Source organism: Vulpes lagopus, chromosome 18 (assembly GCF_018345385.1).
Source record: "Vulpes lagopus strain Blue_001 chromosome 18, ASM1834538v1, whole genome shotgun sequence".
NCBI lineage: Eukaryota > Metazoa > Chordata > Mammalia > Carnivora > Canidae > Vulpes > Vulpes lagopus.
This window is the reverse complement of record NC_054841.1, coordinates 26,345,996-26,360,512: the sequence shown is the minus strand read 5'-3', so window position 1 is coordinate 26,360,512 and position 14,517 is coordinate 26,345,996. Positions and strand designations below refer to the sequence as shown.

The 14,517-nt window shown below is 47.8% G+C and overlaps 1 protein-coding gene across 2 annotated transcripts in view; it reads left to right on the top strand.

Moving 5' to 3' along the window:
• Positions 1–14,123, top strand: part of HCK (HCK proto-oncogene, Src family tyrosine kinase) — a 40,848-nt gene extending 26,725 nt beyond the window's left edge. Inside the window, exons 7-13 of one of the 2 annotated variants that reach the window (XM_041732155.1) lie at positions 217–366; positions 689–841; positions 2,403–2,582; positions 3,997–4,073; positions 9,255–9,408; positions 10,300–10,431; positions 13,609–14,123. In XM_041732155.1, the coding sequence (XP_041588089.1) occupies positions 217–366; positions 689–841; positions 2,403–2,582; positions 3,997–4,073; positions 9,255–9,408; positions 10,300–10,431; positions 13,609–13,811 (1,049 nt within the window). In that variant the 3' untranslated portion in view covers positions 13,812–14,123. The remainder of the gene's footprint in view (positions 1–216; positions 367–688; positions 842–2,402; positions 2,583–3,996; positions 4,074–9,254; positions 9,409–10,299; positions 10,432–13,608) is intronic. The other variant, XM_041732154.1, reaches the window with a different exon arrangement.
• The last annotated feature ends 394 nt before the right edge of the window (positions 14,124–14,517 follow it).

The following is a 14,517-nucleotide window of genomic DNA, read 5'->3' as shown; positions in this document are numbered from 1 at the left end:
AGTTCAGAGCCTCACAGCTGGACATGGAGGAGGCTGGACGAGAGCCCGGACAGCCGGACTCCACAACCCACTATTACCCTGTCCCTGCTGCCTGGGGGTTCACACGGTGCCAGCAGGGGCCTTTCAGGGGTGCCAGGAGCAGGTGTCAGGATGCTGACATGAGGTGGCAGGGCTCTGAGATCCCACAACTGAGGGGTTTCCCTCCGACCATTACAGGAAGCTACTCTTTGTCTGTGCGAGACTACGACCCCCAGCACAGGGACTCGGTGAAACATTACAAGATCCGGACCCTGGACAGCGGAGGCTTCTACATCTCCCCACGGAGCACCTTCAATAGCCTGCAGGAGCTGGTGGCCCACTACAAGAGTGAGTCCTGCCCAGGGGGCATCATAACTAGGGTGGGGACCTGTCTCCCCGGAATCCTAGCGAAGGGTGAGGTGCGCTGCAGCCTCTGGAGCCTGCTGAGCTCTTCCTGACCCACCCCAGACAAAGAGTTGCTTTGATTTTCCTGAAGTCTTAGGCCTTTTGAGCAGGAGGGTTGAGGTGGCATGTCATCATGCTCTGTGCTCTTGTCCCCAGTGGTGGCAACCCATTGGAACACTGGTCCCAGGCAGTGGATGGGGCAGGGAGGCCTCCGAGGGGAAGCCTCTGGCTGGCTGCCCTCGACTGACCAGGAGCTCTGTTCCAGAGGGGAGTGATGGACTCTGCCAGAAGCTGACAGTGCCCTGCGTGTCCTCCAAGCCCCAGAAGCCATGGGAGAAAGATGCCTGGGAGATCCCCCGGGAATCTCTCAAGCTGGAGAAGAAACTCGGAGCCGGGCAGTTTGGGGAAGTGTGGATGGGTAAGGACCTAGGGCCAGAGGGTGGTGGGAGGATGGGATGAGGGAGGTCTTTGCTTTCAGGAACAGCCTGAGGCAAAGTGGGGATGCCACCCAGGGTAGAAGGGGAGATTTGAATAACCATAAAGGAGCAATTCCTCTGATAGTAACCACATTGTCCTGCTATGCAAACACTGATTTGCCTTTGAGGCCAGGCTTGTTGGGCTCCAGATCTTCCTTCTGGGAAGGAGGAGTCCTGGGTGAGGGATCTACTCCTTCTCCCTTGTATGGAGCTGGGGTGGCCCACCAGTTTGGTTGAGATAATCAGAGACCTCTTAGGATGAAGAAAACTAAGAGTAGGGAAATGTAGTTTGGAGATTTCCAGGCAAGTTGATGTTGGCAACAGATGAGTAAGCAGCTCTGAGCACCCGTCATGTACCCAGGACCACGCTAGGGCATTGTGGGGTACCCAAAAGGCACGGGCCACCCCTACTGTCCTGCTCCTAATAACTTGAGAACAGTGATGGCTGCTTTGCAGAATGTGGGGGAGATGCAGTGCCTGGCCCAGGGCCTGATGCATTCCACCATGTTTCACATGGGAGCGAAGACAACTTACAGAGATGCAAACAATTCAGCCAGAAAAAATCAGTTTAAAATCCACTCGTTTCAACTACATTTACCAAGACCTTGCTGTGTGCCAAGCATTGAATAAGAGAATGTGGCAAAGAAAGTATAGTGAAGCATGCAAAATGGATCTGAGTGATAAGGTTAGAAAACCAAAAATATTATATAATTATGTAAATAATTATATATTATGTAAAAATATTATATAATTATATTATATTATATTAGGCCTTAGCTTCTCACTACAGGAAGACCCCAAATCTAGATTTGAGTTTCCTGGCAGCCAAGGCAAAAATGGAAGCAAAAATAATTAAGAGATTTACAAGAGCAACAAGATGAACCAGGGGTGGGTTGGGTTGAGTCCCTGTGCTAGGAGCAGGATCTGGGTGCTTGAGATTGATTAATAGGCAGGCTGACTGGTGCACAAAAGGCAAGGGGGAGTTTGGTGGATGAGGCTGGCAAGGTGGGTGAGGCCAAATCCTACAGGGCCTTGTGGACCATGGTGAGACTGGTCGTTTCATTGAGGGCAGTATTAAGATGAAAACATTTTAAGCAGAGATGGTATGTGTGTATATCAGTAAGTGACAAACAAAGGTGGTGTGTGTGTGTGCATGTGTGTGTGCACGCAGGTAACAATCTGAGTGATGTTTTGAGGTTATTCTTTAATTCCTACAATAGCTTCTGGAAAGGCAGTGCTGATCATTTCCACTTTGCAGATGAGGAAATCACAGTTCAGAGAAGTTAAGTGACTTGCCCAAGGGCACAGAGCTAGGAAGTGGTGAACCAGACTTCTGACCTACGTCTTTCCAAAGCCTAAGCCTGCATCTCCTTTTCCCTCTCTGAGGGCTGAGAGGAGCAGGGAAGGTGTCCCAGAGGAAGCAGGTCTGCGGCTGGGCCTTCTAGGGCTGGGGGAAGGAGCAGAGGGTTCTGACCACCTTTCCTGTCCCCTCTCCTGTTCCAGCCACCTACAACAAGCACACCAAGGTGGCTGTGAAGACGATGAAGCCAGGGAGCATGTCTGTGGAGGCCTTCCTGGCAGAGGCCAACCTGATGAAGACTCTGCAGCATGACAAGCTGGTGAAACTGCACGCGGTAGTCACAGAGGAACCCATCTACATCATCACTGAGTTCATGGCCAAAGGTGCTGCACTCTGGGGGCTGAGGGTGCAGGCTGTGGCTCATACTAGTCACTTGCAGACTCAAAGGTGACCCTGACATGGTTCTTGCCCTCCAGATGCCTCAGTCTGGCCAGGGGCTCTTCTAGCAAGTACCCATTGAACTTGAGTACTTGGGCCTTCACAAGCAATGGCCCAGCCCTCCCGGTTAACGGGGTGAAACCATTAAGGGAATGCCAGGGGAAGGGGAGCTCATGGGACTACAAGAGAGGGGAATGGGGCCAGAACCCCGCTGGGTGATGGTAGAAGAGGCTTATGGGCTCACGATAAGCCTTCAAGGCTTGGGGCAGCTTCCTGCCTCACAAGCTGTCTTCCTGGGGTAGACCCATGCCCTGGAATTAAGAGTTGGCAAAGCATTTGTTTTGGGCTTCCCCCACCCTGCCAGCCCACAATCCAAGGTTTCCAAGGGATTTTTTTTTTTTTTTTTTTGGCCACCACTTCACATCCATCTTCAATCCTTGCCCATTTTTTTATGAACACAAACATCTCACACAACCTCATTTGGTGCGATTCTGAAATCTCAAAAACGCTTTCGGTGTTCTAAATACACAGTTCTTCCTGCGCTGTGAAAGCACAGCCCCAGTCAGCCATCCAGACTTAGAAAGTGGTCTCGGTCAAAGAAATTGTGATTACCCCCCCATCTAGTAATCACCAAGTCATTTTTAAAACACTCAAATTCTAGTTCACAAACACTAGGACTGGTAAATAAAGACATTTATTTATTTACTTACTTATTTTAAAAAATATTCTATTTATTTATCCATGAGAGACACAGAAAGAGAGGCAGAGACACAGGCAGAGGGAGAGGCAGGCTCCATGCAAGGGGCCCAACGTGGGACTCAAACCCGGGAATCCGGGATCACGCCGAGTCAAAGGCAGGTGCTCAATGGCTGAGACACTCAGGCGTCCCTGCTTATTTTAGTTTTTAAGATTTTATTTATTTATTCATGAGAGACACAGAGAGAGAGACAGAGACATAGGCAGAGGGAGAAGCAGGCTCCATGCTGGGAGTCCGATGTGGGACTCGATTCCAGGACTCCAGGATCACTCCCTGAACCAAAGGCAGATGCTCAACCGCTGAGCCACCCAGGCGTCCCAAAGACTTTTATTTAAATACATTACTATGGGGACACCTGGGTGGCTCAGCGGTTGAGCATCTGCTCAGGTCATGATCCCCGGGTCCCTGGATCGAGTCCCACATTAGGCTCCCCACATGGAGCCTGCTTCTCCCTCTGCCTGTGTCTCTGCCTCTCTGCGTCTCTCATGAATGGATTAATTAATTAATTAATTAATCTTAAAAAAAAATCCATTACTCTGAACAATTTTAACCATAGACCAAAGCAGTGTGAGCAGTACGTGTTGCTTCTCATCTCCCCATAGGAAGCCTGCTGGATTTCCTGAAAAGTTCAGAGGGCAGCAAGCAGCCATTGCCGAAACTCATTGACTTCTCAGCCCAGGTGAGAGTCTACAGGGGGATGTCAGCAGGGAGGGGAAAGGAATTCAATGATTTATTTAACACATGTTTATTGGACAGGCACAGTAGTAGTGCCAGCAGTAATAGCTAACATGCGCTTAGCACTCCATATGAGTGTACAGTTGACCCTCGAACAACGTGAGTTAGGACTGTGATGGGTCCACCTATAAGCAGATTTTTTTTATGAATAGAGTACAGTACTCTAAATGTATGTTCTCTTTCTTATGATTTCCTTAATAACATCTCCTCTCTAGCTGACTTTATGGTAAGGATATGGAGTGTAATACATATAACATACGAAACACATATTAATCAATTGCTTATGGTATTGGTGAGGCTTCTCATCAGCATTAGGATATTAGTAGTTAAGTTTTGGGGGAATCAGAAGTTATATGTGGGTTTTTCGCTGTGCAGGGGTTGGCACCCCTAACCCTTACATTGTTCAAGAGTCAAATGTCCACTTTTTTGTATGTGTCTTGTAGATATTAACTCATTTGTTCCTCACATCAGCCTTAGACAGTGGGATTTTTATTATCTATTCTTTTTTTTTTTTTAAGATTTTATTTATTGATTTGAGAGAGCATGCACACAAGTGGGGGAGGGCAGAGGGAAGAGGGAGAAGCAGACTCTATCCCAGGACTCTGGGATCACAACCTGAGCTGAAGGCAGATGTTTAACTGACTGAGCCACCCAGGTGCCCCTTTGTTATTTATTCTTATGTAACAGATTCTTCCAAAGCTTAGTAGCTTAAAACAACAGCAGTGTATTATTTCTTGTATGTTGTGTGTTGACTGGGGTTGGTTGGGTGACTCTTCTGCTCCACGTGATGAGACTGAGGTCACTCGTGTGGATGCATTCTGTTGAGAGCTTGCCTGGGTTAGAATGTCCAACACGGTGGCTCATCCCGTGGGGTGTCTCTCCTGTGGCCCCTCATCACTCAGTAGTCCAGCCAGAGCTTTTTTATAGCATGGTAGCTAGGTTCCAAGAGGGAGGGTTCCCAGGGGCTAAGTCCTAATGTGCAAGTACTTGTGAATCTTCTGCTCCCATCATGTTTGCTACTGTTTCATTGGCCAAAGTATGGCCCATGGCCCAGCCCCAGGTCAGTGTGGGAGGAGGCTGCACAAGGGCATGAGTCTCAGGAGGCGCAGTCCATTGGGGGTCACCAATGTAACAGTCCACCCACAGGTAGGAAATTGTCATTCCGTTTTACAGAATAGGAAAGTAAGGCATCGAAAAGAAGTTGAGTGTAGATGAGGAAACTGAGGCCCAGTGAGGTGAAGTAGTTTGCCTAAATTACTGTGTTGATGTCAGGGGATCCAGCGGTGAATGAAAATGGAGAGTATTTCTGTCCTCCCAGAGTTTATAGACATTAGACAACTAAATCTCCAAGACACCCATTATGCAAGTGATCCCGGCTCAGTGTTGAAGGATGCAGTATCCAGCAAAATAAATAATGTATACAAACCCCAGGAACACTTCTTAAAATCCCATTTTCTCTCTCATCTTCCTCTCACTTTCTTCAGCTCCTCTTACCCCCGGCTTGAGTGCTTTTCGCGTCTGTCCTCTCTCATCCTCTCCTCTCTGTGGGAAAACAGGAGAAGAAAGGGATGCTGTGTGGGAGGATATGGCTGGAGTGTTCAGCCTGGTCCAGGAGCAACCCAAGAAGGCTTCCCAGAGGAACTGGCTTTTGGCTGAACCCTGAAGGATGAATGGAAGTTAGGCAGCTGAATTGGAGAGAGAAGGATATTCTAGATGGAAGAAACAGCCAGTGCAAAACCCATGGGGAAAAGCAAAAGAACTGAGCCTGGGCAGCTGGTACCTGGAGCTGGCATAGATAAGAGGGGTGTAGTTTGCAGCCTGGAGGGTGTTAAGGGAAACGGCCTAAGGCGGTGCCTTCTAGAGATCCCTAAGGCAGAACTCATTTGAGTATGCAAATCCCAGGAGAAGGAGGGAATGTCCAGTGGTATTTAAAAAAGGCTTTAAATTTTGGAATCTGAAATGCCAGAGGCATATGGAAATCAAGACATTTTCACTTGAATGGGCCCCATCCCTAGGGAAACAATAGTCTGGCCTGTAACTAAATTATAACCATCAAACTGGCAGAAATGTTGCTGGGGGAGAGTCAGGCTGGGCAAGGCCATTCTCCCTGCTTCACAGAGGGGAAGACAGAAGCCAAGGGAGGGAAGGAAGTTCCTGGCCCCTGTATGTCCCGGAGCAGAGGGCCCAGGGAGACCAAGAAGGCAACCTGGGGACCAGGGCTTAACCTCCAGTCTGAGAGAGGCAGGTGGTGCAGTAGAACATGCCCCAGTCCTGTCACCCACGTGCTGTGTGGGCTTTGGTGTCTTCATTTGTCATATGAGGAAATTAGACCACATTTGTGCTTTTCAAGTTCAAAAGTCTTTTATAAAGCCATAACTCTGTTGGTCAAATGAAATCTTACACAGTAGCTGAATATTTTAAAATTTAGGTCAAAACAGCTGCTCTGATTGAAGAGAGTGCTTTTTGCTTTGCCCCCCATACTCTCCCGGAAACCCTGAGGTATCAGCAGGATTCAGTTTGAAGAGCCCCCATGAGGCCCTTCCAGCTCTGATTCTGTGGTTCCCTGATACCATCAGAAGGAAACCCAAGTTTTGTTTTGTTTTGTTTTTTTTCAAACCCAAGTTTTAATGCCCAACATCATGGCAGCCTGCTCGCTGGTCATGAAATGTCACCACTTCCTCAAACCCTAGTTCTCAGACCAACCCCTGAGCCCAGTGAACCTCTCCATCATCCATTCAGGTAACAAGCCCTTGAGAAGCAACGCTGTGAAAGTGTAGGGGCTCAGGAGTCACATCGAGCTTTGGTTTTGATCCCAGCTCCGCCTGTGTAGCTTTGAGCAGGCTGCTTAACCTCTCTGAATGCCACCTTCCTCAACAGGGAGCGTTAATAGCCATGACTGAAGTGAATACTTATGTGCCAGTGTTCTACACCTTTGATGTAGGTTTAGAGGATCAATCTTCACATGACCCCTCAGAAGCAGGTTCTATTGTTGTCCTCATTTTACAGAGAAGAAAAGTAAGGTACAGAGGAGTGAAGTAGTTCAGCCAGAGCCCCAGGTCCAGCTCCAGAGCTACTTGGGCATTATCCTCTGCAGTCTCCTGAATTGGGTTAACCCCACCTGCCCCACTGAGGGCCTGCGAGAATCAATAACGTGAATATCTGCCCACGGGTACTAAAAAAGTGGAAACCAGCAGCATTAGTGCCTGCTCTGCCAAATCCAAGGCCAAAGCTCCAGGTAGAGTGATGGATCCGGGCACAGACTCTGAGCGGGGCTGCCGGGGTTCCACTCCTGGTCTCCACTTGGACCGGTTATTTCTCTAGGATTCAGCCTTCTTGCCTGTAGATGACTCTCCTGTGATGGCTGACAGCAACAGTACCTCCCCCAAAGCGCAGAGCAAATGCTCCTTAAACTCAGGTATCATCTTGTAACAAATGACTAAGCTACAGTGTCTGCCACTAACATTATACCCTTGTTAGCTGTTCTCTTTGAGGACGCCTGCTAAATCGCCCTCCCCTTCGCCCTCCCCTGCCCAGGCAAGACCTCTCTTCTCAGCCCTGGCTTGCTACTCCAAAAGCAAAATCAGTCTCAAGTTTTTGTTAGAAAGTCTGAAGCCTCACACCTCCGTTCCGGTAGCTATTGGGTGCCCCCTGCTGGCCACGTCTCGCAAGTGCACCACCCGCCTGTCTGACCTTGAGCAGGCTTCTGTTTGGTTTGTCTTGCCAGGCTCCACCCTACCCCCTACTCCTCACTCCCACCCCGGTGGGGTGCACCCAGCTCCAGAGCATTGGAGTTCTGCAGTAATTAGAGGCAACATGAGGCAGAAAGACTGGAAATCCGCAGACTGGTTGGAGTCTGACATTGGGAATTTTCCTGGTGGGATGATCTGGAAAAAGTGTCTTCCCCCCGCCCCCCAACACACACCTCCCCTGTAAAACAGAGATTGTGATAACATCTGTCTCGAGGAGCTCGAAGGCCAGTTCGTAAACCATAAGTGCTGTTTTCTGGGTGTCTGGGTGTTAATTATAAGCCTCTTTATGAGGGTTAATGCACAAGTCCTTGAAAAAGGTCCCTAAGGAAATACCCCACATCTTTCCATCAGAGGCTTCCAGGCACCCGTTGTGAATAAGAATTCTCCACACAGTCTATTATTCATTCAGCAGCCATGATGACATTCAAATATATCAGACCATGTCAACACTCCTGCTCAAGGACTTCTACCATCTTCCCATTGCATTCAGAATACTATCCCTTCAACCTCCTCTCCAAATCTAGAAGGTTCATCATAATCAGAAGCCTCCCTCTTAACCTCAGCTCCCCTCCCTCACCTTAGCCCCCATCTCCCTAGGCCAACTTCTGCTCAGCCACCTGTTCCATGAACACCCAAACTCATTCCTACCTCCGGACCTTTGCATGTGATGTTCTCTCTGCCAGGAATGCTCTTATTTGATACATTTATTATTATCACCACTCAGATCTTTGCTAAAATTTCACCTCCTCAATGCAGCCTTCCCTGACCACTCAATCCAAAACAGCCCTCTCTACACTTCATGTCCTGCTATCCTGCTTTATCCTTGATGGCATTTACTACTCCTTGTAGGAGCCTTGCTTGGCTCACCACTTGTTTAAATAATATGTCTGGCACCCATGAGGCACTCAGTAGATATTTGTTGAATGAATAAATGAATTTTCCCTACCCAGGCTTGAGGATGAAGGAAGACAAGAGATACAGCAGAATATGATGTTAACCTAGGTCGTCCCCCAGAAAAAGGGTTGGGGATGAGAGTATCTTATAGTGTTCTGGTGTGTGTGTGTGTGTGTGTGTGTGTGTGTGTGTGTGTGTAGGTCCTGAGGAAATAATGCCATTGTTTTTTCCTCAAAGTAGTATCTGGAAGTCTTGGAACCTCAGAGAAGCCCCTAAAGAGCCTAGGACCTGAGATTCCCCCCAGCCTAGATGAGGGGATAGAGAAATGCCAGCAGGATCCTTCCACAAGAAAGGGAAAGCTGGCACACACATTTTCCTGTTTTCTCAAACTTGGATGCTCCTCTTGTATTCTTGGGTGGGACCCATCTTGGGCTGAGGCTGAGCCAGATGTGAAAATGAGGGTGTCTCTGTTTGGGGGGGAGATTGCAGAAGGCATGGCCTTCATTGAGCAGAGGAACTACATTCACCGAGACCTCCGAGCCGCCAACATCCTGGTCTCTGCGTCCCTGGTGTGTAAGATTGCAGACTTTGGCCTGGCGCGTGTCATCGAGGACAATGAATACACCGCTCGGGAAGGTAGGGAGCACTGCCAGGGGACATCCACCTGGATGAGTTATGAGAGTTGACAGTTAAGATATGTGTTTGTCTCCATATTAGCTGTGTGTTATTAAGCTTGATGGATTCCTTCTGGATAGAGTGTCCTGGCCCATAGACTCTGATCAATTCTAGACTGAGTTCGCCAAGTGCATGTTGAAATTAAGGGTGAGAGCAACTTGATGCATAATAGACAAAAACTGGGAAGAATCCAAATATCCATGAGTAGTGGAACAGATATATAAATTGTGGTGCATTCATGCAATATAATGTGATGCAGGAATGAAAAATTACAAACCAATGCCCCATGTAACAAAATGGTTGGCTCTCATGGACAGAATATTGAAATGAAAGAGATCAGACTCCCCAAAAAGCGGATGCTGGACAGCTCCACTTTTATAAAACTCAGTAACAGGCAAACTCTTGTATGAATAGCAATGATTCATAACAGCCAAAAAAGTGGAAGAAACAAGAGCATATTATTCAGCCACAAGAAAGGGGTGAAGTACTGAGCTACGTGCTGACCGTGGAAAAACTTTCAGAGCATCATGTTAAGTGACAAAGACTGCATATTGTATGATTCCATTTATATGAGTCCTCAAGGACTCTACTCTTCAGAATCTGTAGTTCGCTGGGGTATTGGCTGAATCACCCAGGTGGCATGGAGTGTCAGCTCCCCCAGCACGCACCCCTCTGCCCACTCCTCTCCACACTAGACACCTGTCTTCAGAATGGAGAGCCCTTGCTTCTGCGGAGACCAGATTGAGGACAGATGTTAGCAGCTGTGCCCCTGTCCTGTTCCCTCACTCTAGCAGACACCCAGGCCTGACTGTTCCCAGACTCTCCCTGACTCTACCCTGTCCAACCCCACAGGGGCCAAGTTCCCCATCAAGTGGACAGCTCCTGAAGCTATCAACTTTGGCTCTTTCACCATCAAGTCAGATGTCTGGTCCTTTGGTATTCTGCTGATGGAGATCGTCACCTACGGCCGGATCCCTTACCCAGGTAGTGAAGGCGGCATCAGCTGGTAGCTGCTTAATGGTCCAACTTGGGTCTCTTCTGTTGTCAGTGTGTCCATTCAGACAGTTCTTGATCCTTGCCCTCAACCTCCCCACACCTGCCCCATCTCAGTTAAAGGTACCACCATCCACTTAGTTTCTTTTTTTTATTTTAAGATTTTATTTATTTATTTATTTGACAGAGAGAGAGAGAGAGCAGAGAGGAGCATCAGAGAGAAAGAGGGAGGGAGAATCAGGCTCCCCACTGAGCAGGGAGCCTTATGTGGGGCTCCATCCCAGGATCCTGGGATCATGACCTGAGCTGACAGCAGATGCTTAACCAACTGAGCCACCCAGGCTCCCCCACCTGGTTTCTTAAGCTGAAAATCTGGGGGCTTGCTTGGCCCTTCCTTTTCTCTCACACCTTACTACATCCAAACAATCCCAAGGTTCTGGCCACTTGACTCCAAAATACAGGCTTACTTCTAATTCCACTGCCTCCACCCTCATTCAGGCCGATATCATCTCCAACCTTGATGGTGCGGTGGCCTCCGATGCAGTCTCCCTGCTTTCTCCCTTCTCCCCCATAGGCCATTCTCTCCTGAGGCCAAAAGGATCCTTCTAGGATTGTGAAACAGATCTTGTCCCTTCTTTACCTCTCTTTAATGGTCTCCCATCATAATTGGGACATAATCTCAAACTTCTAATTATGGCCTGCAGGTCCTGCATGATCCAGCCCCTGCCTATTTCTCCAGCTTCATCTCATTCTGTACCCCACCAGGCAGTCATCTAAAGTATCATACATCCCCTGCTTCTCATTCATAAGACCCCATACAGTCTCATTCATAGCATTCATTGCAATTGATAAGTAGTATTTGTTTAATATTTTTCCCACAGGACACTGAACTCCATGAGGCCAGGAATCATGTCTATATTCCTCACTAGTATATGTGCACTGCCCACCTCTGTGCTTGGCACATGGTGGGTGCTCAATAACTCCTTGTTGAATGGATGAATTTATCCCCATGCCTATGGGCAACACCCTATGCTGAGTAGACCATGTAGGTACAAAGATATACCCAATGTGTATGTAGATTGCCTGAGACTTCATAAATAATGTTATTCTCTGTTCCTTTCTGGTTGAGATGTCTCTTGGCTATCTATAGCCAGAACACTGGGGAGAAGGAGAAAGGCAGATCCTTGACTTTGTATATAAACCATCCTGAATTTGAATCTTGCCTCATCAACAATCACACTTTGAGAAATTCACGTCATTTCTCCTACCCTAGCGTCTTCACCTTTAAAAAATATGGGTAATGCTATCTACTTTGCAGAAGTGGTTGTGAAGATTAGAAATAAAAGGCATAGACAGTTGGTTCATTCATCATTATTATCAGATTTCTCCTGTGTGTTATGCATGGAGGATATAGTGAGATGAGCACATTCTAGCCTGGAGGAACATGCATACACATTCTCAACTGGAGATCACTGCTGAATAGAAAATGAAGCAGGGCGTGTGAGAGGGAGTGAATGGAGCACCTATGGTGCTCCCCAGCTCCTGTCAGAGCCGGTCCTATTTGAGTTGAAAGACAGCTTAGTGAAGAACTAGGGAAAAGATTCCAGGTAGAAGGCACTGCTAGCTCTTTGGCCTTGAGGTGTGCCTGAAGAAAAAGCAAGGAAGCCTGGTAGCTGGAGACAAGGAATGAGAGCAGATGGTAAACGAGGAGGTCGTCAGGGGCCAGATCCAGAGGGCCCATGGTCATGGTGAAGAGTGTGGACTGTGGATGTTAGTCTAAGTGTATGGAAGCCATGGGAGGGTTTGAGGCAGGGAAGTGGCATCATCTGATTTCCATCTTTAAGTGAAGCTTTGGTTCATTCAGCATGGGAGTGGATTGGGGGCTGGGGAGAAGGTAGCAGTCACAGCAGTGGGACAGGAAGAAGTGATGGAGACAGAGGTAAGTGGATGGATTGATACTATGTTTCAAAAGAAGTAAAAATGTGACTTGGTGATATGGAAGGTGAGAGAGAGAGAAAGAGAGAGAAGAATCAAGGTTGATCCTCTTGGTTTTAATTGAGCAGCCAGGTGGGTGATGGTCTGGGGGTAGAAATTCAAGAGTTCTGTTTTGGCCCTGTTGAAATTGAGGTGACTTGTAAAGATCCAAGTAAAGATGTTCAGGGAAGCACTTGGATATATGAGTTTGGATCTTTAGACTGTTAATAGAAAATTGGGCATCATAGACATGTAGAACATTGTTCTTGTGTGCATGTGTTTATTTTTAATTTTTTAATTTAAATTCGATTTGCCAACATTATAGTATAACATCCAGTGCTCATCTCATCACTTGCCCTCCTTTTTTTTTTTAAGATTTTATTTATTCATGAGAGATATACAGAGAGAGACAGAGACAGAGACAGAGACACAGGTAGAGGGAGAAGCAGGCTCCCTACTGGAAGCCCGATGCAGGACTTGATCCCAGGACCCCAGGATCATGCGTTGAGCCAAAGGCAGACACTCAACCACTGAGCCACCCAGGCGTCCCATCACTTGCCCTCCTTAATGCTTGTCACCCTAGAAGACTGTTCTTAAGGATATCTCGCATAAACTTCAATGGAACAAGGAAATAGTTCCACTCACAGAGTGACATTGAGATAGACTTCCTGTTTTGTCTTGAGAGTACATCAGTAAAAACCAGGCAATGGGTTATGGAACCTATATCCATTAGGAAGCATTAGGCCATAAGTAACAAAATAATAAAGAGTGGTGGAAACAATAGGCCAGTGATTGGTCTCCGTGACAAGGAGTCTGGCATTGGTGACTGGCTGCTTCAGGCGCTCAATAGCACTCAGGACTCTAGGTTAGCTTGTCTGTGATGGTCTTCCCTGGGAGGCTGCGCAGCTCCAAAGATCATGTTGTCTCTCAGTGTCGTAGGAAAGAAGAAGGGTGTATCTTCCAAGGGAGGAACACTTTTCCTGGCAGTCTCTGGGAGAATGCTCCTCAGCTCTCATTGGTCCAAACTGGGTGCCATGCTCCTGCCCTAGTAGGAGAGTCTGGGAAGGGGTTCCTGGCTTTCATAGTGGGAGGGGCTCAGCTCCCTGGGGAGGTGGGAAGTGATGGTTGCTGGAGAGGCACCTGGGGTTTCCCTGTCCCAATCCTTCCCTTTTTAATTCCACGGCTCCTTCTCAGGGATGTCAAACCCTGAGGTGATCCGGGCACTGGAGCGCGGATACCGGATGCCTCGACCAGAGCACTGCCCTGAGGAGCTCTACAACATTATGACACGCTGCTGGAAGAACCGCCCTGAGGAGCGGCCCACCTTTGAATATATCCAGAGTGTGCTGGAGGACTTCTACACGGCCACTGAGAGCCAGTACCAACAGCAGCCGTGATGGGAGGAACCAGGGCGGGGCCAGGGACCCAGCTGATGCCGTCTGTCTGGTGCCTGCTCACCCTTCCCATCCCGACACCCCACCTCGTTCCAGCCCACAGTTCCTCGTCTGTCAAGTGGGTGGGTTGAACTGGACAATCTCTTTTTGACTCTAGCAATCTATAATCCGCCATCCTCAGGAGACCCCAAGTTGATATTTCTATTGCCTAGGACAGCTGGATTCCAGTTACAGCGTGCTTTGGATGGAAAACTTTTAAAAATAATGAAATAAATATTTAAATAAAAGATATGAATGCTAAAGCCTTTACTGACAGTTCGGCTTGTCTTGTCCTGCCAGTTCCTGAATATCTATTTGCCTATTGCTGGATGATGAGTCAGAAAGGGGAAAGGGACCCTTCCAAAAAACAGTAGTATGAAGAGAAAAGGGGTCTAAGTCTCCCAAGGTTTCTAACTGCACCAAAATAGTCCCTGTATGTGTTCGTTTCCTATGGCTTCTGTAACATATGACCACAAACTTGGTGGCTTAAAATACAAATTCATTACCTTACAGTTCCAGAGGTCAGATGTCTGAAATGGGTTTAGCAGGGCTATGTGCATTTGGAGCCTCTAGGGGAGAATTCACTTCCTTGTCTTTTCCGGCTTCTACAGGCTGACATGTTCCCTGACTCGTTCTTCTCTTACACTCATCACTCCAAACTGCTTGACAT